This window comes from Drosophila yakuba, chromosome 2R (genome assembly GCF_016746365.2).
Source record: "Drosophila yakuba strain Tai18E2 chromosome 2R, Prin_Dyak_Tai18E2_2.1, whole genome shotgun sequence".
NCBI lineage: Eukaryota > Metazoa > Arthropoda > Insecta > Diptera > Drosophilidae > Drosophila > Drosophila yakuba.
Window position 1 is genome coordinate 21,960,986 of NC_052528.2, and position 22,816 is coordinate 21,983,801.

The 22,816-nt window shown below is 44.9% G+C and overlaps 2 protein-coding genes and 1 long non-coding RNA gene across 5 annotated transcripts; 1 reads left to right on the top strand and 2 right to left on the bottom strand.

Moving 5' to 3' along the window:
* Positions 1 to 465: 465 nt before the first annotated feature.
* On the bottom strand, positions 466 to 11,325 carry LOC6531826. 3 transcript variants are annotated; one of them, XM_002092577.3, is made up of 4 exons: positions 11,010 to 11,325; positions 1,404 to 1,535; positions 921 to 1,244; positions 466 to 856 (listed from the first exon to the last, which is right to left on the bottom strand). In XM_002092577.3, exons 1-4 carry the CDS (start codon positions 11,037 to 11,039, stop codon positions 671 to 673), a joined length of 672 nt encoding a protein of 223 aa, XP_002092613.2. In that variant the 5' UTR covers positions 11,040 to 11,325; the 3' UTR covers positions 466 to 670. The 3 variants fall into 3 exon arrangements, with proteins under 3 accessions (XP_002092613.2, XP_015051569.1, XP_039228116.1); XM_015196083.3 differs by lacking the exon at positions 11,010 to 11,325 and adding an exon at positions 4,808 to 4,973; XM_039372182.2 differs by lacking the exon at positions 11,010 to 11,325 and adding an exon at positions 1,608 to 1,748.
* A 739-nt stretch (positions 11,326 to 12,064) lies between these two features.
* On the top strand, positions 12,065 to 17,956 carry LOC120321010. The gene is made up of 2 exons (XR_005560556.2): positions 12,065 to 12,139; positions 17,762 to 17,956. It is a non-coding gene; the product is annotated as an uncharacterized LOC120321010 (long non-coding RNA).
* Positions 17,957 to 18,928: 972 nt separating this feature from the next.
* LOC6531827 (odorant receptor 59a) lies at positions 18,929 to 20,634 on the bottom strand. The gene is given in 1 exon segment (XM_039372180.1): positions 18,929 to 20,634. A coding segment is annotated over 1 exon segment (1,197 nt). The 5' UTR covers positions 20,185 to 20,634; the 3' UTR covers positions 18,929 to 18,987.
* Positions 20,635 to 22,816: the final 2,182 nt, after the last annotated feature.

Genomic DNA, 22,816 nt, shown 5'->3' on the forward strand with positions numbered 1-22,816 from the left:
ACTGCTCCTCTTTGATAACCTTTTCATAATGCTCAATCGTTTGGGAAGTGCTGATATGCGTTTATTGACTCGCCATCGGTCATAATATTTGCCAAATACCAAAAAAAACAATTTTTTTAATTGAGTCCCATTGAACAGGCAATGTTTGCATCAATGCCATAACTGATATACTGATATCATTTTTTCATCGACGTATGCAAATCGCCAATGAAGAGATTAAACATTTTGCTGTCCGGACTAAAAGTATGCAACGTTTTCACAATACACGATGGCAAAAAATCCTAACAACGTTAATATTTTATAGAGCGCCCTTGGGCTGTATTTAATTCATTTCGGATTGTAAACAATTGTCTGCTCTTATGCCGCTTAAAAACAAATATATAGATGTTTAATATACTTCTTAGTTCAGCATTTGCCGATAGCATTTTCTTACACAACTCTTATACCAGAAAATACAAAGTTTTCTACATTTAGAAATAACATTTATTCTATATACTTATGCTTTTGTTTTGGAATTTTCTTGTGGGCTGGACATAAATATCCTTAGTCTAGGCTTACAGCAAAGTCACATACATATATCACAAGGGTCACAATGCACACGAAACATACACTGACAGAAACTACAGAAACAACATTCACGCACAACTACTGGCTAAAGTGGGGCCCAAGATTACGCCATCTCCTCGCGCATCTGTGGCCCACTGGGATGGGCACTCAGCGTGGGGCTTGGTCTGCCCGCTGGCAGCGCCGTTCCAGCTGCCACGGATTTTTGCGCCATTTCCGTTGGCGCCTGGCGATAGCCTCCGGTCAGGCGACCCACCAGATTGTTGACAGCCCGCAGCGTCGAAATCGGAATCTACGGAGCATGCGGATGAGCGTTTATGGACATTGTGTCAACTGGTAGGAGCAGCTGAACTCACCTCGAAAATGCTGTCGATCAGGGGGCGCAGGCTGAACATGGGGTATGTGCTCTCGGCGGTGTGAGCCGGTTGACTGTCGCCGAGGGCCAAAATGGCCGCGTTGCTGCCGGGCACCGCTGCTCCTGCTGCAGCTGCTCCATTCCCAGGACTCACGCCCGCCGCCAAGCTGCTCAGCAGAAAGGCGGCGTTCTGCTGCAGGCTGCTCATGGCTCCCATGGAGGAGGCAGAAGCGGAGGCGGAGGAGGAGGGTCGCTGCTGGTACTGGCCATACTCCTGGCCGGGGTAGAGCACCATGTTCTGGACGGGCATGGGCTGCAGCAGCGTCTGCAATTTCAATATTCCAACATTTTACCAACATAGAAATGGTTTCAATAAAAATAGCTGTGAGACTGCACACATTTTTGGATGAGTATTTCGCATATTTTCGTCTGCGTGCCAGTTAGTGCGCACTTTAGTAGCCCGAGATCAGGTTTCGCTACTTACATCGTTCAGCAGCACCAACTCGTGGCGCTGGCCACGCGCATATCCAGAGACGCGGGTGAACTCGGTGACCAGGTGGGACATGACCACCAGCAGGACAAACCAGACGAAGCGGTCCATGGCGGTGATGAGTATCTGAAAGAAGAAACAAGCGTGGAGAGCGTCATAAAAGGAGTTCCAGCCGAGTCATCGCCATCTGCAGCCCACATCATTGTTGAAGCTCATGCTGGCGACACATTGATCTTGGCAATCCGCGCACTTGAACGGCACTTGTTTGGTGCGCCGCGGACGAAAACGTTGTGACTGCAAAGTCAAGTTGCACGAATGCAGCGACTAGATTTTCACTCTGGCCAGCAGCCATGGCTGAAACGTAGGCCAAGCAGTTGAGTATCAAGTTTGGAAACCGCAGTCGAGATCCGCGACAGAATCTGCTGCCTGTTGCTCACTGACTGGCTGGCTGGTTGGCTGGAGGTTCTGAGATGTGGATTAGACCAAGGCCGGGCAACCAGTTTGCGTGTTCAGCTGGATGCATCGAGTTTTTCCACTTGGCAGTGAGTGAATTTTCACGCCGCCCCCCAAGCATTTCGAAAGTCGTCCGTCCAAGGCGAAAGGTTAAATCCAACTCCAAGCACAGCCCGCATTTAGTTACGAAAATAGAGCCAAGCACATCCATCAATGACTGTGTTTGCTTTTGAGTTGTCTGGCCGGGCAGTAATTCGTGAAACAGCAATCAAAAATGGCAACATAAAAGCAGCCAGTGCAGAGCAGGTCAAAAGCAAGTCCACCGGGCCATGACACTCCATGAATGTGGCAAGGAGGGGCTTGAGCAGTTAACCCTGCAATTGCTGTTGTCTAATTGTTGCTCAAATGGCATTTAAGCGAAGCAGAGATTCTGCGGCAGCCCTGACACAAATCAGCCGCCTAATTAAACAAATAATTAAACAAATCTCAGCCGTGACCCTAGCTGGCCACTAGATTCTGTTGGCTTTGTACTTTTGCACTTGAGCACATCAATAATGCGCCGCCAACAAGGGCTTTCGTGTTCGCTGGACTCGAACAAGAAAAATAGAGTTTTTATTTTTGCAGATACAAAAAACAAAAAAAAAGGTAGAATATTTCAACCCGTTGGCATAATCATGCGCATATCAATTGGAGCTGAATATTTTTCATACATTTATTTATTTACTCTTTAAATGCTCACAAATTTATGCTAAAAGTGCGGGGAAAATGTATTGAAAATTGCTTAGATATTCCATACAATTACCACATTTTTGTGACCATTTAAAATGCAAATAGGTTTAGGCTTACAAAACGAAAATTCTGTCAGTTTCTGCCAACAAATTGAGAGATTTTCGGCACAGTAACGTACGTGCAATTAAAATAACGTAAAAACTATTCCCAGCAAATATAAATTACAGGGCCAGAGCTCAAAGACTCGAGCAGTGTCCTTCTTGATTCATTCCAGCCAACGAATACACTCACTCACTTAGTGAATTGTGCGTAAGAATGTGAGCTTGCATTTGCATGACAAAAACCAAACAAATCCACAAAATAAAGGACACACGAAACGTGGGCGTAAGGAGAGTTGTTCGAAGCCAGACCTGAATATGCGATTTTATTCTGACCAATGCATTTACATTTCGCAATGCAAATTGAATTTGTTTGCAGCTGGCCAAGTTGAATTACGCTCAGCCAGCTCTGCAGACTTGGCCAAAATGAAAAAAGCATTTGCTCGCCGAGACGTTTCCGTTTGCATACGAGCTACGAGATACGAAATACAAGGCGTATGCGTGATATGTCGACAAGCAGTATCACGCATACGCCCCGATGTCTCGTAATTGTTGCCATCGATAGCGCAGCACGGCACACAAATCTGTGGGTATTTCTCGACTCACTGTGCCACCGAATCTCTGTTGACTTGGGCGCGCAAAATCTTTTTGTTATTCTTACTCAAAAATTGTTGGGCAAATATTGTGCGAGCAAACAGAAGTCTAAGCGCGCGGCAAGCAAACAAAGGCGCACATTCAGCGGGGGCGTGGCCAAATGGCAGGACACACACACACATATGCATATATATTCGAAAAGAAGATTGAATTTACGAAAATAAGCAGAGTGTACTTCGGGCTGGCAGTCCACCAACTTCTTGTTTGTCCGCAGCCAATAAGCGTTAATTACTTTGCCAACAAAGTGGGCTGCAACCCATGAGGATGGCAGGTTGCAGATGGTAGGTATGTTAGGTGGCAATTGGAGTCTTCCTCGTCGCCACTCGAGCTTAATTATAGTTTCGGTTGCATATTAGTGGGCGAGGGCATTACACCATCTCATTTAACTTTGCTAATGAGGTAACCGCAGCAGCCCGCTCGGCCACCTGAGTGATTTGTATTGAAAGCCGCAAGGAGCTCGCAGCGCTTCCTAATTGGCCACTATGTATATGACGTGGTTAAAGGGGTTTTCTCTGTATTATTAAATCACACATATTTTGTTCGGGTAAAGAACTACCATAACCCTCAAACTTGGGCTGATGCTTATTTCTTAATATTTTTAAAGAGCAAAACCCGCATAAATTGAATAATAGAATTTGCTTCTTTTCGTTTCGACCACTTTAACGTTTTCCCAGTCTGTTTTCCACTCCACTGCCACTGACCGGTTTTTGCGTTTTGTTCTTCTTGCTTTTATTTGATTTCCTGAAATTTCACTCATAATTAGCCACATTATTATTATTATTTCTTTATAATTTGCATTTGATTTTGTTTCAGCCTCTGTTTCGTTTCTCATTCGTGTTGCCCGCCGGGCGGCTCAACAAATCTGTATATTTGTTGTTTGCGTTTTACTGTTGCTTTCTTTAAGCTTTTGCCCGCCAGCTGTTTGCCCGCCAAAATGAATACTAATTTATTCTAATCATCTCAAATCCAATATTGCGCCAGATTCTTCTGGGTGCTGCAAGCCCTTTTCCAACAGCGGCAACGAGTTTTTCCCGAAAGCATTCGGCGCCCTAATTGTTTTCATTGATTATTAATTTGGATATTCGCGCTCCGGACGGCAAATCTGACCTGGCGTAAATGGGGCTTTTGTTTCGCAATTACGGGGCAGCCGGGCACTCGGATCCAGATTTGTTTGCTCGACTTTTTGCCGCTGCTCTTCGGTTCCCCTGGTTGCTGGTTTCTGGGCAGTTGGCTGTTGGCTTTTGACTTTCCCGCTTTCCTGAAGAGCGGTCTCGAGTGGCGAGCAATAGTTTCGCTTGTTTGGCCCGGGTTCGCTTTTAATGAGCCAGCACTAATTAGCAGCCAGTTTCGAAGTGCCACTCATCGGATTCAGCATCAGGTTCAGAATCAAAAGTAGACTCATAATGTTCGCATTCCATCTGTACTGCTGACTTTGGCTTATTTTTTGGCGAAGCAGGAACTCACCTCGTTTGTGATGTAGAGGCCGCGCTGCGGCGTCGTCGTTGTGGTTCGCATCGTCAAATTGGCAGTGATTTCGAGACGGTTTTCCCTTTTAAGGCAGAGCGGCAGAACTTATCACCGGACGAGGTGTTCTTTTCGAGTGCAGCTGCGCGACTGGGGAAAACGCGCAGCGCATGCGCCGCTTTTATAGCACGCGTACCTCCGTTACATGAAGAGAGCAACAGCACATCTGCTCTCCAGCACTGCAATGTAAAAGTTTGCACTTGAGTGCGAGCTGGACAGATTGCATGTGCAAGCGACTGCAATGCATTGCTTTGGGGGTGCGAGGGAGATAGTGCACTTCTTTCACTCTCTGCTTTCTCGCTGTTAATGTAACAGAGTGAGAGATCTCGCTAGCTGTTACAATATCAGCAAAATTGCAATGGGTACGTACGTTGGATGTTGCAGAAGAGAAAGGAGAGAGCAATAACTACTTTCTACACAGAGGTCTGACTGGCTTATAATACCTAAAACCAACAAAAGAAATAACTTCATTTCCTTGTTGAAGTGAGAGGCAGACAAGTTTAACTTCACTGGACTAAAAGAGAGTATAACATTACTACTATTCCGACAATGTGAAACTGTGCAAATCGCGCGAAGAGAGCGAAAGAGAGTTGTGAATTTCTTTCTGTGCGCAGCTTTCTCAGCATCTGCCGCTGGTAACTGTAAACGGGTTCGGGGAAAAGTTGACCGCCTACTTTCAGTGTAATTGTCGGCCTGACCCACATACTCGCCGCACTCCTCGCACTCCTCGCACTCCTCGCACCCGCGCCCTCTCGCTCGCACCCAATGCCAAGCAATAGGCGTTAAGCGAGTGCAGTTCAGTGAACTCGTGCCCACCTATGTGTACTTAGTCCCAGGTTTCAATGGATGCGGATCAGTGAAGCCATCGCCGCAAGTGGCTCACCTCAACTGTCTGACCGAGTTTCGATCCCAGACCAGGTTTCATTGCTCCGCCGTTGCGGCCATCAAAGTTATATGGCTTTCAGCCGGAGCGGAGTTGGGTGCACAACGAAACTGCACCTGGGAGCCGCCGGAACCGCCTTGAACTCAACTCCCTCCGAGAACCGGATAACCGGATATGGAGAATATATGCAGATCTGATTGCCAACAAGGAACACGTAAAGCTATAAAGTATTGGAATAACAAATATAAACGATAAACACGGCTTAATACATCCTTAACTATATGACGGATGTGGAAGAGTGATCACTAGATTGGAATCCACACTAACGAATTTGGCCAAAAATAGAATGCGGCGTAAAACAAGTTCAGTGAATTCGGCAAGAAACTGTATCTACCAAGGCTAATTTGCATAAATCTGCATCAATACGTATATGATTTGCGTTCTGCGATTAGAGACGTACCCATAAATAATATTTATTCCAGCGCAATCAATCATTTAGCTAATAGGGAAATAAACTTACAGCCCTATTCGTCTCCATCGTCTTTCCGCCAAAGTCGAAGATCTAGCGATTGTTTATTTCTTGAACTAAACCTGTTTCGATTATGCCTTGATCTACCCCAATAAAAAGCGTTTTGACGGCAGACAACAAATCACTTGCTCAGCGATAATTTCAATTGGCCAATTAATAATGCACGGCTAAAGGGCGCTAGGACCTTTGCCCTATAGAATGACTGTGTATCAGTCATCCGAATAATTGTTTGCTGGTCGGTCTACTTGTGCATAAATTACTAATCTGCCGCACAGCACAGCAAGTCACGTGTAGCCCCCACTTTTGGCCCCCACTGTTTAATTTATTTCCCATTCCGTATGCCGTTCTCGAGTGCCCCTTTTGTGGACGTAACCTTCCCGCTAGCTTTGGAAAACTGAATTAAGTCGCTGCACTGCCAGAAATCGAACCCTAATTGTGCAAATAAATGTTGCATAAGATGTATCTTAAAGGCTCTGTACTCCTGATAACAAAATGAGTTAAAATGATAAACTTTAAAATCAAGTTAAAAAACAATTAATTCTCACATAGGATTTTATTTCTGTGTAGCTAGCTCGGCGATGATGCATTGAACCTGGTCGTGAATCACGCTGAACCGACTTCGCCCTTAGGAACACCTCACCTCGAGCTCCCTGTACGGTTTGCACTGGCTAAATACAAACATTTGAGGTGGGGCTTTTGGGGGACGAAGTGGCAGCAACTGGCAGATTTTCGCACAGTCGATAAGCAGACACGCTACGTGTATTTGAATGCGCCTTTTTGGCCCGGCCAATCAATATTTGTCTGCCAATTTTACAAATTGCAAACAAACACACAAAGCCGGGCCCAAATGCAGGCCCGCAGCAGCTATTGACCCTCAACTTGAACTAGAAAACCAAATGGCCGAGCGGTGCGCAAAGCGTTAAATTGAACTGTATGACCAGCCCCCAACCACCACCCCCACCACCCTACATCCCCCCTCACATATTTTGAAGCACCATTTGTTGTTGTCCGCTGACAATGCATAAAATTTGAATAGCCAAACAACGATGCTCGGCAACAACAACACAACAAAGCAACAACACAACAAAGCAACAATCAAATTTGGCGCTCAGCGATTCATGCACCTCTTTTATGGCTGGCCACACTTACTCACTTACTTACATACGTATGAATGTGTTTCAAATTTAAGTCGGACTTTAAAATGCGTGTCAGCTGTTCGCATCAGGGGCTCGGGAAGGGGTAAAGCCAAGGGGGGTTTTGGTAAATTAATTAATTTAATTAATTGAGTGGTATGTACACATGAACGGAACACAAAATCTGGCTTAAAATGATTTAAAAAAAAAACAAAATTAAAAAAAAGTTTTAATGACAAAACATGCATGTTAAAGTAGCAGTTTTAATGCCATAATGTTCGGAACCCAATATACCCTTTAATAGCGAAGATTAATTATAGAAAAGGGTAAATTAAAGGCACAATTTGCTTTAATTATATGGGAAGTTAGCATAGAAAAGCCCCCCTTTTTGCGAGCCCCTGTCTGACATTGCTCAGGGTCACGGAGTAACAGTACCACCCGATGCTAATCAGCTTGGCGAAAGAGCGAGCGAAAGGGCAAGAGCGTGCGAGCGAGAGGCCCCTGACTTCGCCCGGGGTTACCGACACTCACACACCTACACACACTCACACACGCCCGTAAAAAAAACACTACCGTTCTGTAAGCTCGATTGCCGGATTTTGCTTTAATTTCATTACGCGTTTTTCTTGCTTTCGCTGTTTGTTTGGATCGCAGCTCTTGACTTTCGGCTTTTGGCGTGGGTTTCGATATTGTTTTTGTACGTGACCTTTTGGCGGAAAGAATCGGTTGATATTTTTTATATTTATTTTTTCTTCTCCCCTATCCCACTGCCCACCCCCCGCCCCGCAGCGAACAAAAAGAATAGTAAAAAACAAAATAAGAAGCGAACACGTGCAGATAAACGTTAGTAGAGATACTCATACCAATAACCACATATTTTCGCTTTGCACTTTGATTATTTGCTTGGCGGCTTCGGCGTTTGTTGTTTATGTTCGCACTTGTATCTAGATACATATGTACATAGATACATATGTACATAGATATGTATGTACTTAGGTACTAGAGTAATAGTATTTGCCATGCTAACGTTTTCCGCCCCTTCTTGGCGGATTTGATTTAATTACGGGCCAAGTTTGTTATTGTTTCGAGTGGCGGCGGTTAGCAAACCCGTAATTGAGATAATACGCCAAGTGCTCTGGAGAAATGAACAAGGTTCATTCGCAGAGTTTAGCTGCAATTAAAGAGGGCTCAACGAGTGGAAAGGGGGCGGGAAGGGGGCGTTACCATCCAATCCAGCTATCGTTAATCAGGCGGCTAATTAAAGCCAAAAGCAGCCACCTTCGCAGCGCAATTGAATAAACCCGCAGGAGTAGAGCATCGCACACACTCGACGCCAATGAAATCGGTTTAATTAATTCGCGTTGTTTCGATTGCCTGGCAAAAGGCGATATGTTTGTTTATTCACATGTACATGCTCCTTAGAACGAATTTCATTTGCATTCTACTATGGTAACTATGGTCACTATGAGTTTTGCTGCAAACATGGAAATGGAATTTAAGTGATTCATAAAATGAAATCATTTTAAATGCATTCACACATTACATTTAATTAAATCTACCAAAAGGGAGTGCACTAAGGCGTTAATTGACTGCGTTTATTTATTTTAATTCGGCATATAATTTAATTAGGCGTACGTGTGTTGACCCCTTGGTTTCTATAGAATACAATTTAGTACGAGTATCATAATAAAATTTATTTAATAACTTAACGCAATTTACATTAAAAAATACCTCCCTTTTTATTTCATAATGAAATTAGCAAATTATTGCTTGATGGGAAATGTGATACTAATGGCTTTAACGTCAGTTTCAAGCCAGCACTTTGGAATTTCGAATTTAAAAGTTAAAGAAAAAACCGAAAGCGCTCCATTCTACAAACTTTGTATTGTATGTTTTTTTTCAAATAATTTGCAACCCGCTGGGAACCAAAGTCATTAGTGTGCCTTACACTCGAAATTAGACAATTGCTCATTTGGTTTTTGGGAGCCTCATTAATAATATAACTTGATCGTCTCCGCGTTTTTCCGAGAAACTAAGCCATGGGGTTCCCAAAGTATTCATCTATAAGTATAAGTGTGAGTATGAGTATAAATACGAGTACCTATGTGGCTTAGAATCGAAGTCTACGTGACACGGACCACGGCGAAGAATGTAGAACTAATCTCGATTCATTCAGGGCCCACTTAAAGCTCCATATGAATGCAGCTGGGCGTGCGCAGTGACGCAGATCGACTGACGTGTAGCTATATATAGCTATATATATATATAGCTTAATATCGTTCAGTTGGCCAAAAATACTTAGCCATTTCCGCTGCATACTGTTGATCTCAGTGACGTGCGGCGCTTTAAATACCTTTGAATACTTTGTAAGCGAAACGATCGATGGGAATTCGCATAAATTAGACAGCTGCTTTCGTTTCGCAGACAAAACATCTTACGTAACTCGACACGCACATAATTAATTAGAAGCCCAAACATTTTTCACAGCCCCGACTGGCGGCCAAACAAAAGCAAAAGTTCTTAACTCCAAACAAATGCAAATGAGCTGGGAGCTGCGACTGAGTCACTTCACCAGTGTGTGAATACGAGCGACTCACTCGCTTTTGCGAATATTCAGAATATCAGCAGACGCAGATTCAGATACTTAAAGAGATACAGATACAGATACGGATACTCGGAGCTCGTATCTCGTATCTCGTAGCTGGCAGAAGCTTAGAACCTGAAAGGAAAACTCGCACATGGCTGATTAATCAGAGTGCTGGGCCTGAATAAAAATAAAACCTGAATCGGAGGTTCGACCACTATGTGAATCCATTTAAAACCCTCTGCGATGATCGCAATCAGGAAAATAAATACGTTCTGTGTCTTGTATCGTTGGGATCATATATCAAACAGCTTGAGTAACATGGGTTTGGATTTGCTTTGGGTTTTGAATACCCTGCTGCCCAATGATATAATCGAATTATTTAGGGAACCAATTAATAGAGTCACCGAAACCTGATGGCATATATTATATCACACAAGCTCTTGCCAAGCTTCTAATTGAAATATAATTTAATAAATTATACTAATTATCCGAATCTAATAGCTGAGCATACAATATTCAAATGTTTGCTTAGCAAGAACATCTCGCAGCTAGCCCACTAAACAAATGCTATGTTTACATATGATTCGCTTATAAATATATATATCAGCATACCTCTTCAAGTGCTGAGTTTAAGTTTAAGAACACATTTTGAAATAATTTTCTACTTTTATCCCCCCATTTACATTCCATAAAGTTTTTAGCCCCAAAGTTTGTTTACCATAGTTGTATTTACGTTAAGAACTCGTACCAGACTTTGCTTACATATTGCTTTTAGGAATTTATTAAGTTCTGCAACTACGAGATTCGCAAAAAAACCCACAGGTTTTGTTTAAAGTTTGAATTTGTGCAACTTTCACAGACAATAACCGAAACCCGCATGCAAAAAGGTTGCGTAAATAGTGCCGGACAAAGGGAGAAGTTTCTTGTAATTTCAGTAATATTAAGCAGACCGCAAACCATTTCATTTGATAGAATTTCGACAAGTACTTGGTGTTGCAAGTGGGCTTTACCTTATCCAGCTGACTGCGCCGCTCAATCATTTTGGCCACTCAATTCAATTGACACACTGCCGATTTGAGGTATTCCAGCCACTTTTCACTCGCGACCCCTCACACTGGTATAACTAACTATTTGCTCGACTAATTTCCGCCTAATCGCGAAACTTCTTTTCTCTGCTCACTTTTGCTTTTATTTGTGATTTAGATTTTGTTTTTGGCCAATTCTGTTGCGGAATCGAAGTGAAGTTTTCGAGTGTTCGAGTGATCGAGTGTAGAACGCCGAACGCTCGGAGGCAACCGTCTCGTGTTGTATGAAATTCGCAACTGAACTGAGCTGAGCCGAGCACTTAAGAGACTCTTACCCGCCACTAGAGACCCCATACTCCACACACCAGACACCACCACACACCGGACACCCCGCACCCCGCACCCCCAGCCACGGATCAACGTTCCGAGCCACAATATACAAGCCTGGCTCGCGAAGCTCTGGCCAATTCAAGCCGGCAACGAAGCGTCTCACGTTTTGTTTTCTTCTTATTATATTCCATTTTTTTTTTATTTCGTTTTCTGTTTCTTCTCAGCGGCGAGAGGGTTGCCAGGCGAGTTTCTCGGCTTCGTTGGCGCCTAACGTGTTTGCTCTGGTCTCTCGGAAGGGTGGAGGTATCTTGGTTTTTGGGGAGGGGGGAAACTGGGAAGTGGGGAGGCAACTTTCGGGAGGGGGGGAGGCTAAGTAGCTGAGCACGTAGCTCAGCTGTTCTTCGTGCGCGTTGCGCGTGCGCAGATCAAACCCTTTCGCAAGTCGAGTGCACAGTGTAGATACACATGGAATGAGTGATGCGAACACGCTGATACCCTACAAAAAGTATATGCTATAGGTTCTAAGGCAACCAGTTTGATTAGCATACAAAAGCTCACAGAATATATATAGCTATAGCTTTGAATAAATAGAACAACTTTAAAGTTTAAGTAAGGGCATTCACCAATCGGTGCATTCGCCTGGTTTTGTTTCAATACGCTTTCGCTCACTGCGCTCGAGTGGTGCGAAAAGGCAACACTTGTGCCAGACTGACTGACTAACTGATTAGTTGTCGTTGGCTATTTGCCGTTTGCTGTTTGGCTATAAGCGAAGCTGCCCCTGCCCCGTGAGTAACTCAATTTTATAAGCAAGTACTCGCAATGGTGGGCTGGTTATCGAATGGGGGGCATTGACGTTTGTTTGATTTCGGCTGCCGGTTGTGAGCTTTCCTTTCCGCATATGCGGCAATCAATTTGCCATGCAACGCGGCGAATCGTTGAAACCACAGTTGCAGGTTGAACCACACCACTTTCACCTGGACTACGGGGCGGATGAGTCAGCTGCATCACTCATACGCCGCGTGGCCCGTTCAGCGGTGGTTGTGAGGAGTATACATACGTGTACGTTGCTTACGCTGTTTGCAATTGGTTCACACTTGACTTGACTGCCGGCGAACAGTATAGTTATTTGACCTGTCTCTTGGTCCACAAAATCCACTCAACTGGCATTCACACGAGCGAGAGTATTGTTATTTATGCCAAAATAGGGAAAATTACTGGCGAAATTTATTGATATTTATTGAACCAGCGATTAAATTGCTAGCCACCACCAATGCTCCGTGTGAATCAGAGTGTGACTAAACCATTTGACCAAAAACCAATCGCTAATGATTCTGGGCGAGATTCGGCGGCTACCTCGAAATCAAATTTGATTTTAATTCGCACCCAGAATCTATGCATTCCGAATTTTCGCTGCGCAGGACAATTATTGGTCCTGGACGCGTACGTGATCCTGTTGCGGAAGTAGGTTCCTGCCTGTGGTTCCCGGAAATGTTTGAATAAACGGAGAATTCCGGGTGCTGAATGGCACCCATTCCATTTGGGACGAGGGGTTGGGGATTTCGGCACACACGTGAAGCCATTTGGCATCTCAATTATGGTCAGTTGTGCGTGGGCTCCCCACTTCGCTCCCCATCCTCGTTATGGGGCCTCAATCAGCAAGGTTATCTTAAATGAATACACTCCAGTGCGAGCTCATCATCTTTATCCCGAAAATTGTGGTCTGAAAATGAGTAAAAACCAAGTGGGTCTCTCGACTAACCGATACTCTTTAAAGCAGTGTGCTATACTGGGGCTATGTATATGGTAAAGTTTCTACTTGAGGTGCAATGAATTGGCTTATGTAGCAGTATACTCCAGTAATGCTGAGCTCTGAGTTAAACTTCAGCTGCTTTTGGTTCTGTTTTCTGGGCTGGCTTGCAGTGCCTCGCCGGCTGCAATTGTGCCAATCTCGTGCATTACGGTTCAAGTTCACTGTACTTTACAGCACGCAGCTTTTAATCACAGCCAGCTGTGACCTTAAACACCGACTTCATCTGATCTTGGGCTGTGTGTAGATGGGGTCAGGTTTTGGTTTGGTTTGGCTTGGCTTGGCTTGGTTTGGTTTGGTTTGGGTTGGGTTGGGTTGGGTTACGGCATTGGTGTGGCATTTACTCAAGTGTGTTTGCTAGGGGCAAGCAAAAGCAGTCGGCCAAAATGACACTTTGGCTCGGCTTCAAGAGAATCAATTAACTAATTCCGGCCATTCAATTGCTTTTACTTAGGACACAGCCCATTATTTCGTGGGCAAATACTGATTGATTGTAGTAGCAGAACCTCACATTGCTTATAAAACACATCTTTGATGAGCTATGTTCATATACATATCTTCTTATAAACTTAATGGCCTTATGAATCCGTACTTCATTTTAGAAATGTTGAGTCCGCTTTTATCTTCATATCTGTGCAATTATTTCACCTGCCTCGGTTGTGGTGGCATTTGATGATCGCAAAATTAGTTTTAAATTGCCCCTTGTCAGCCGACATTCGTGTAATTTTATGTCATTTTAACAAATGTTTATCTGTTCGGACGTGGGCAAGTCACTAAACCAAAACATGTCAAGGTCGCCATGAATGTGTACATGGAGTTTTGGAATTTTCGAGTTTATTTATTAGAAAGAAAACTGTTTAGAAAACGCTGGAAAATAAAATCATTATTGTGTGATACTTGAGTACCAAGAGGAAGTTTCCCCCTACGAAATGCCAGCTTAGATTGGCTCAGTTTGTAACTTTTGCCATTGACCAAAATAAATAAACTTACGAAAACGAAAGTTCCAAGCGGATTTCGCTCAAACATTTCGGTAGAAGTGCATTCAACAAATGGCTCACATGCTCCTTCATAACTATTGAACTTTATGGCACAAAGTTAGCATTAATATATAATACTTTATATGTTACTTGCTGTTCAAAGAATTTAGTATAGAGTTTTTTCCAGGTATCCCAGGCGGTTAACTTCGATTTGCAAGAAGAGCTAGAAACTTGAAGATGAAACGGCTCATTAAGCGGAAACGCGCATTAAAACGCGCTTAAAAGACATTTAATCACTTGTTATCAGTCAAGCAAGGCCATAAAAGCCCCACGCGATTGTTTGTTTGTTTGCTTTCCGATGGGGCTGAGCAATCGGATTGGGCTCATCAAGGATGTGGGTGGGTGTAGTACGCATTTCATCAGCATAATTGTTACCATCCCCCAGAAGCTTTCGGCTTTAACTGCTCATTATTGTCATTGCGATTCGGCGGCATTTTAAAATTCAATTGTCGAGACCTGCACGTGGCGCGGCCACGCCCCCGGCAGTCCTACGCCCACTGCGCACGCTGTGGAAAGAGGCACTGCGAGAAAAAACCAGCGTTTGTGGGGCAAATCGGTGAAAAATACATGATTAAGATCTTTGGTTTTTCAATAACTTAGACAGGAATGGAATTATTATATGTAATATAAGTATTAAGCATGGTTATTTTGGGAAAGCTTTATCATCTTATAGATAGATAGGTAGATGTTTCTCTAGGTGCACTGCCGTGGTTTACCACGTACTCGCTGTTTATTCGCGTTTTCATCCACATTTTCCGCATATGTGGCCCGCAATGCCTCTTGGCCACGTTTGCTGCCACAGCGCGGATTCGGCCCATTTGCATTTCAACGGCACTGAGTTACCTGTGATTAAACGAAACTGCAGGACGCAGGACTGCTCGTAACCAGCTCATTCAGCCGGAGGATTCATGGCGATCATTTAACTCGTAATTGTGGGTTGATGCGGCTCTTTGGGGGTCACGCTTCCAGCTTTGCAATGTGATAGTATTCGAAAGGTTTGGCAGGATAAGTACATACATTTTACAGGATTTTACGTAAATTAATGAATACAAAACTGATTCCGGGCTCTCAAAAAGGTTCAGATCCTAATCTTTTTTGAACCTGGAATGCCAGGCTAGGAATCACGTGGAGGATAATCGGTGAACTTTTGGCTAAAACCTGCATGGCCCACATAGAAATCAGCATAATGGATGGTGGGACTCCTAACTCTAACCCCAATTACTTCAATGTAATCGACGTGCATTCGATTTTAATTAAATCAGTTACTGTTTACAGGATTTGCACTCACTGCCCGCACATTGCAAATGCGACAAGCCCACGTGAGCAGCTTTCGATGCTGCTGTCCTGCTCTGGCCGCCGAGTGCCTCTCTTTCTGACGCCATCTGCCCGTCTCTCTCCGTCGACAGTGTCTGTCACTTGTTGTCGCTGTCAATTAAACGTAATCCCTTCGGCTGAGTTAAGTCCGCTCGTCTTTGTGAATTTTCGAGCAGTGCCAGAAGTCAAACTAATTTTCGACCTTTTGCCGCTCGTCGCCTCAGCGCCTCTTTGCCTCAAAAGTAGAAAAGTAGAAAAGTAGAGGAGTAGAAGAGTAGAGAAGTAGAAGTTTGCTGGGCGTCGGGGCGCAAATAACGCTCATTAGCCGTAATGAGTTATAGTTGGACTACAATCCACATCGGACGCCAAACACTCTTTAGCGGCAATTATGCTGGACGGAGGGCGGGGGGTGCTTTTTATGGCCTGGTAGTCATAAAGTTTTGAGCTATAAATACTTTGGTCCGAAGGCCTTTGAGCCAGGCTTTAAGCGGGAAAGCGGGTAGGTGGCGGTAATTCGAGGAGTGAAAGAGTTGGGCAGATTTTCGGGATTTGAGGGTGAGAGGAGGGGGTATGGCTGCTGACTGAGCAGACCGCAAATTGTTTGACATTTGGCACTGGGCCCCCCAAAGAAACCAAAGAGCCTCCCCTCCCACCACGCCTGTGTGGAAAGCGAGTAAGCCTCCATAGCTCCTGCTGACGTGCGTCGTCCGTCTCGCTCGCACGCCATGTGCCGTCTCGCTTGCTCGCTGGGAGCATAGTTGCTGTTGTGTTATTGTCACTTGCCAGCGGCAGTCTTGTGTTATTCTATCCAAGTTTTCCGTCACACAACAAGGACGAACTTTTTGTTGTTAATTCGTGCAAGTTTCGGGCAAGTATTTACGTGCCTCGGCGAGAAAGAGAGGGGGCTAGGGCCCTAGAAAGAGAGGGCTGCACTCGCTTACAGGCCGCCTGCTGTGAAAGTTTTGTATGTTAATGGCATAGTTTAGGCAAAATGTTTTCACTGACGCCTGCCGCCCACATTCATATCCACTTCCACGTCCACATCCTCAAATTCTGGCAGATTCTCCGGCTCTGCACATTTGCCACGGCTCACATTGCCCGACCAAAATGAACTTTCACTCGCCACATCACCCCTCATCGCTCACTTAATGTGCCATTGCCCACGTTAAGTGACTTTCTTATGTTGGTTGTAAAATTTGCCTCTTTATATGGCAGCATATGGATCCTGTTTTCGCCACCATCCATGTTTTCCGTGCACTCGAAGAAAGTCTATCACTAAAACTAGAACTACAAGTTCAGAGACTCACTTTTACTGCTCAAAACTTGTATGGTAGCTTATAAACCTATGTTGTTAAGCAATTATTTTCCAATGATCTGATTAATTTACACATATTAACCCCCATTTCTTTTGAGTGCAAGATAAAGACTAAGCCAACATAGCTGTGGTTAAATATCGCAGCACTAAGAAAGCTTGTAATTTACTTGAGTACACAGCGCTGCAGATGTCCTTTTGGCCCATCCTCAGGTCGCATGTGGCTGTTGGCCAAGTTAAGCCATTGGCAAAACTTTCACCGCGATAGTTTGAGCCGTTTTTCTTTTGATTTACTTTCGAGAATTTGAAACTTCTGCGCCCGCTCACTCGAATGTGGGCAACTATTAATTTCGAGTCAGTGCAGCTGGCTGTTTACAGTTGGTATACAGTTTTAGCCGAATTTATTTAGTTGCTAATTAAATATAAAAGTTGGGCAACCAACCGATAGGGCAGAACTTACTGCCTGCACCTGTTTGCGCTTCTGTGGTTGCTCATCAAGCGGCTCGAGTGGCTCACGTGCGTAACCACTTGATGCCCGAGAGCGAAGGATTCCCTTTATCCCCATCAGCACGGGCATCCTTGTGGCCCATGCTCATCCATTCGCCACTCCTGGCTGTCACAGCAACCCGGGCAGCAGCCACTTGCTGTTGCAACCGCATTAACATTCTGCTTAGCAACAAATTACATTCGGACGGGGGATGTGGGCAATGAGCCACTTCATCTGAGTGTTCTGCACTGCCAGAAATAAGTACGCTGTCTTGGGGGAAACAAAAAGGAATGTACAACAAGGGAGGGATTTTAGGTAAGTGACAGGCAGCATATAAATAAAACTCCAGTCGATTTTCGCTATTCGCAGTGTAGGAAACTGGCCAGTTCACTTGAATCATCTCCCCCAAGTGCAATGGACTTCTCAAGTAACCGCTTTCCTGACTTGCAGACTGCTGGTTGATGCTGGGCAGCAACGATGAGCACGGAAAATGATGATGGCGATGACGAGGTACCCACGACGAAATGGACGAAATGGGCCAAGTGACCAAATACAATTTCCGGGTGAAGGCAAACAGCTGAGTCTGCTTAATGTACACAGAACTTCAGCGTGGCGAACTTCAACAAAACGATTTTAGCAGCTTGAGTTGTTGTTTGTTTTGATTAAAAATTAAGCATGTCCTGGGTCAGTTGGACTGGGACAGGGACTGGGACTGGGACAGGACCTCCGGTACGTGCTCGGCTTGGGGAATTAGGCGGCCTGCAGAAGTGAATGCGTTCCGTAATAAATTCAAATCAACTTTGGATGCCCGGCTACATGGTCATCAAATCGATTGGAACACAAAGTCACAAGTAACACCCACGCACACGCATACGCGCACATTGGAAAGTCCTGTCCCAGGATGCTCTTTAGTTTTTGCCAGCTATAAATTTTAGCTGCTGGGTCCCTTTTTGGCTTCCGTTTTACAATGTTCACTTTGCAGATCCAGCGCGGACTTTGGACCGACTTAAGCGCATTACGGACTCCGGCGGAGATTCCGGGACTCGGACTCAAACTCGAACTCGGATCCGGATCCGGATTCGAAGGGAGGGCACAGTCTTTTAATGTCCCATCGCTTGTGCAAATAAAGAGGAAGCGAGCAATGGCATTCGGATCAAGCCTTGTTAGCCGGGCTAAGCAATTGATTTGTTCGTTTACTGCCTTATGCAAATTCCTTGATGGATTCGCTGATGAATAAGCAAACGTCCTATGCAGCACACGTGGCGTATACTTAATAAGCCGGCAACTGGATAACAGGCAGCTAAAAGGCACAAAATCTATTGAGATAATCGAGCTATTATTCTTCTTCATTCCTTTCATTACCTTTATGAGTTGTCGTCCACTTCCGCTACTTCGTTCTAGGGACCGGAAGTACTGCGGCAGCCATTTTGCATGCGAACAGGGCAAATGGCTTCCGGCTGCAAATGCCGTTGATTGGGGTCAGGTCTTTAAGGAAAAGTCAATTGCAGTCATTGTAAAATGGAAAATGATGGTGGAAATTAATCTGTTTTCCAAAGTTAAGATAAATAGCCAAATTATCGCAATTGTGATGGCTTAAAATGCAATTCTTGGCCGCACTTAATTGAATAATACCATTAGGTTTTATTCGAAAGCATTTCACAAAGTGGACTGGACTATTACTTCCTCATGCGAATAATGATGGTGAACAGGGAGTAGGCCCCCTTGAGGGTGGAGAAGAACGTGTCCAGATGGATTCTCATCATTCCGCCGGCCACCGCGGTGCTCTTCTTTAGCGATTGCTCAACGAACAGCATCATTTTGCGCTTGAAGCTCCTGCTCTGCGTGTGCCAATTGCAACTGAAGGCCGCGTAGTGGAGCCGTCCGAACCAGTACTCGTTGTCGGTGCCGAAATAGCAGGACGGGAAGATCTGCAGCGGCATGGCCAGGGAGTAGAAGATGAAGTACATTCGCGACATGGGTTCGCTGACGAAGAAAACCAAGGCGGCTATGCCGATGCACACATTCAAGGCGGTCACTGTGAACTGAATCAGCATGGGCAGCGAAATGAAGGCCTCAACACGGCGGAAAAGCCTGGCAAAAAATAGAGCAGTGAATATAAAAAGAATGCGTTACAATGAGGCTACCCACTCTAGAATATGCTTGTGATCGGTGATGCAGGCCTCCAGGTCCTGCTCCGCACATCTGGCTGGATCCAGACCCACCTCCTCGAATCTCTTGTACAGCATTTTGATGTGGGATGAGATCAGGCACAGCACCACCGCCGGAAAGCAGTCGCTCACATAGTTCTGGAGCAGCTGGAACGAGATGCCCACTATCTGATAGGCATTCGCTATATAGTAGTTCCTCGCAGAGTGCAGCCAGTCGAAGGGAAACCAGGCGGGGTACATCAGACCGCGCTCCTCCTTGAACAGAAAGGACAGCTCGGCGAACAGGGCGCACGGCATGTAGATGCCGATGAAGATGTACAGCACATTCCGCAGCTGCACCCTCACCTGTCCATAGATGCCACGCTGCACCGGACCGGCGACACGCTCATCCAAGAGCCTCAGCAGACGCTCCATCTCCAGCACTTCCTGGATGTTGTAGGCGTAGAGCAGGCACTTTACCGAGCAAGCTGTACAGGTGGCAAAGGTGGTCAGGTTGAGGATGTCCTCGGTGAGGGTGCGATTGCGAAAGAGCGACATTCCCAGGTGAACGGGGTAGCACAGGGTCACGAGCAGATTCGACAGGATGCTGTAAAAGACGTATAGGTTTCTCCAGTTCTCGACCTGCAGATGAGCCACGCCCAGATATCGCCAGGCGGTCCAATGGCTCTTGAAAAACTCCAGACTGTCCACTCTGACCTCTGGCATGGTTCCTTGAATTGTCGGCTTTAATTTTGGGTTCTCCTCACTTAAGTAGCATTTTGGTGATGGCTCAATCGGTGCGATTGCCCAATTATGTAATTAGGCTTGCGTGGCCAGCTCAATTAGAAATTAGACCACCTGCCGATGAGCTCAGGCTTCCCATTCGGTCATCCCTTGGGTCCTTACCATTTAGTTTCATCCATGTTTAGGTAAGAAAAATTCGTTTGTACTAATAATTCGCCAACTTTAATACTTTTAAAGATGAAAAACGATGCTGTTCAAAAACAAAGCGAAGCTAGTTTGGAAAATAAAAGTTGTAATGTGAAAAAGCATGAATGCCAAACAAAGGTAAAATGGAATAGTTGTCAAAAACTGTGGCGACTGTGACGACTTTGTTGTACAACAATTTGCACTCCATGCTGAGTTCAACAATGGCAACTAAAATGCGGAATTACACGGGTCATAGTTTCAGGTGAGCAGTTTGGCAAAGCTTTCGTCGCTTTCATAATTAATAAAACCGGCGAGCATAAATCCCATTATCGTTTTCGACCCACTTTGCATTGCTGCTTTTGTCAGCGGTTTTTGTCGCTCAAAACGCGCGCTAGAAAGTATGCTACAGAATTTATGGCGCACTCGCTGTCAATTTTACAATTTTACAAGCGAACAAGCGAACATGCGAATTTATGGCGCATTAAATTATTCGCTACGTAAAATTTCCAGAGCCGATCCGGGACTTACTTGATATTTCCACATGGTGCATGCAATTAGCATGTCCAGACGCAGCCGAGCAAAAAACATGTTGCCATATTGTTGACAGCCCCATAAATTGTTGCATGCACGTCGAAATGGCAGCGGGCCAAGCAGGACACCAACATCCGGCAAAGCGGCGGCAAATCGGGCAGAGGGTGCGGATTTAGGGGCGGCAAACAACCTCATCGCACATACGAGTATGCATTTAGATGCATCGCAGCTCGCTGTTCGAGCACAATCTAAGGTCTTAATTGTTGCATTTTTCCACAAAATTCCCTGCGACATTGTCACACTCTGTCTCCCATTTACTGTATGCAAAATCCCTCGTCGCCATGTGTGAGTCGTGGATGCGGATACGTATGCGTATGTAGATGCGGATGCGGATGTGGATGCGGATGCGGATGCCATAACCCAATTACAGCGCATGCCGCAAGTTGCTCGTCGGATTTGGGTGCATTGACTATTTTGGCGGGGGAGACGAAGCTCCAAGGCGCTAAATTTGATCTGTTAATTTGGGTTTAATTAAGCGGAAACTTGAATCACTGATTGACTTTTCGACAAATTCCTAACTAATTGCAAATTTGTGTATACATTTCCAAATAATAGATTTGGTACTCACTTTTCGCTGCGTAAATGTGATGCCTGTTCTGATTTTGGCTGCAACTCAATTAAATGCCAAAATAATTCGTGATACGCATATAATGAACATTTTGCAAATGAGTGAAAACGGATTCTAAATCAACAACATGAATCTTATTTAGAACAAACAATTTGTTTTATCTAATAAAGAGCTTAAATATTAAGTTAGTTGGGATTTAATCATTTCCCAAAGACTTCAATTTGCTGTTTAAATTTCTCGACAAATTTGAGTTGCAGCACCCTATCGGAAACCAGAAGCCCCATTTGCATGCCACGTGCAACTTGCATACAACATTAGCTGCCATGAAATGGGCAGCATTTAGGGGAGCACACTTGTCCGGCGCCCGAGATCTCGTTCCAGCTGCTGTCAGCAAATTAGAACGACAACAATGTAATTATCATAATTAAAAGGCAGCCCCAGTTTCCCAGTCGCCCAAAAACCGAAAACCAAAAACCAAATGCCCAAAAACCCACCCATCCACGTGCTCGCCGAGGGAAAAGTGCCGTGGAGCCCACCGACCGGACACGACGGCCATGAATTTCCTATTAACAGCCGTTCCCAGTGACAAAAAAAACAACGTGCAAGATTCACGACGAAGGTTCTTTGCATGGCGCGATGGAGGGGGTGGCAGGGGTGCAGCTGCATAATTGGGCCAGGTCGCTAATTGTAAAACGGTGCGCATTAATTGCGTCTGCAGCGTTGCGCATTTTGCGGTTACCCTTCCGACCTTCCCACCGCACCCCTCCCTCGAGAAAACCGCGCTCCATCCGCTGTGGGACCGCAAATTGCGATGATGAAAGTCTTATGCAATTGCACCCCATTTATGAAGGAGGCGGTACGTGTTGCTCGCGGGCAGCGGTTGCAGCTGCATCCGCAGTGCGTTCTTATCAGTGCTTCTTATCAGCACGGTCTGCCGACTCGCAACTCACCACACTGGAATGCCGGACATGCCGAACAGCTGAGCAGCAGGCTCCTCACCGCTGCGCATGTCCAGGAGGCGATGGCAAAAACATAGAAATGTGGTAGGTCCTTAGTTAAAGTCTAATCTATTGTAAGATTGCTCCTGAAGAAATAGAATCAAAGCTAAAGCAATTTACTTATTAACCAGATTAAAAATAGGTTTGGATTCTTAAGATTCTTAAAATTAACACTTGTAGTAATAGAAATGTTGTAATATAAATGTTTTCTGATAATAATCTTCCTGTCTTAACGGTAATGTCTTAATCTTAGAAAACTAATTTGAATATT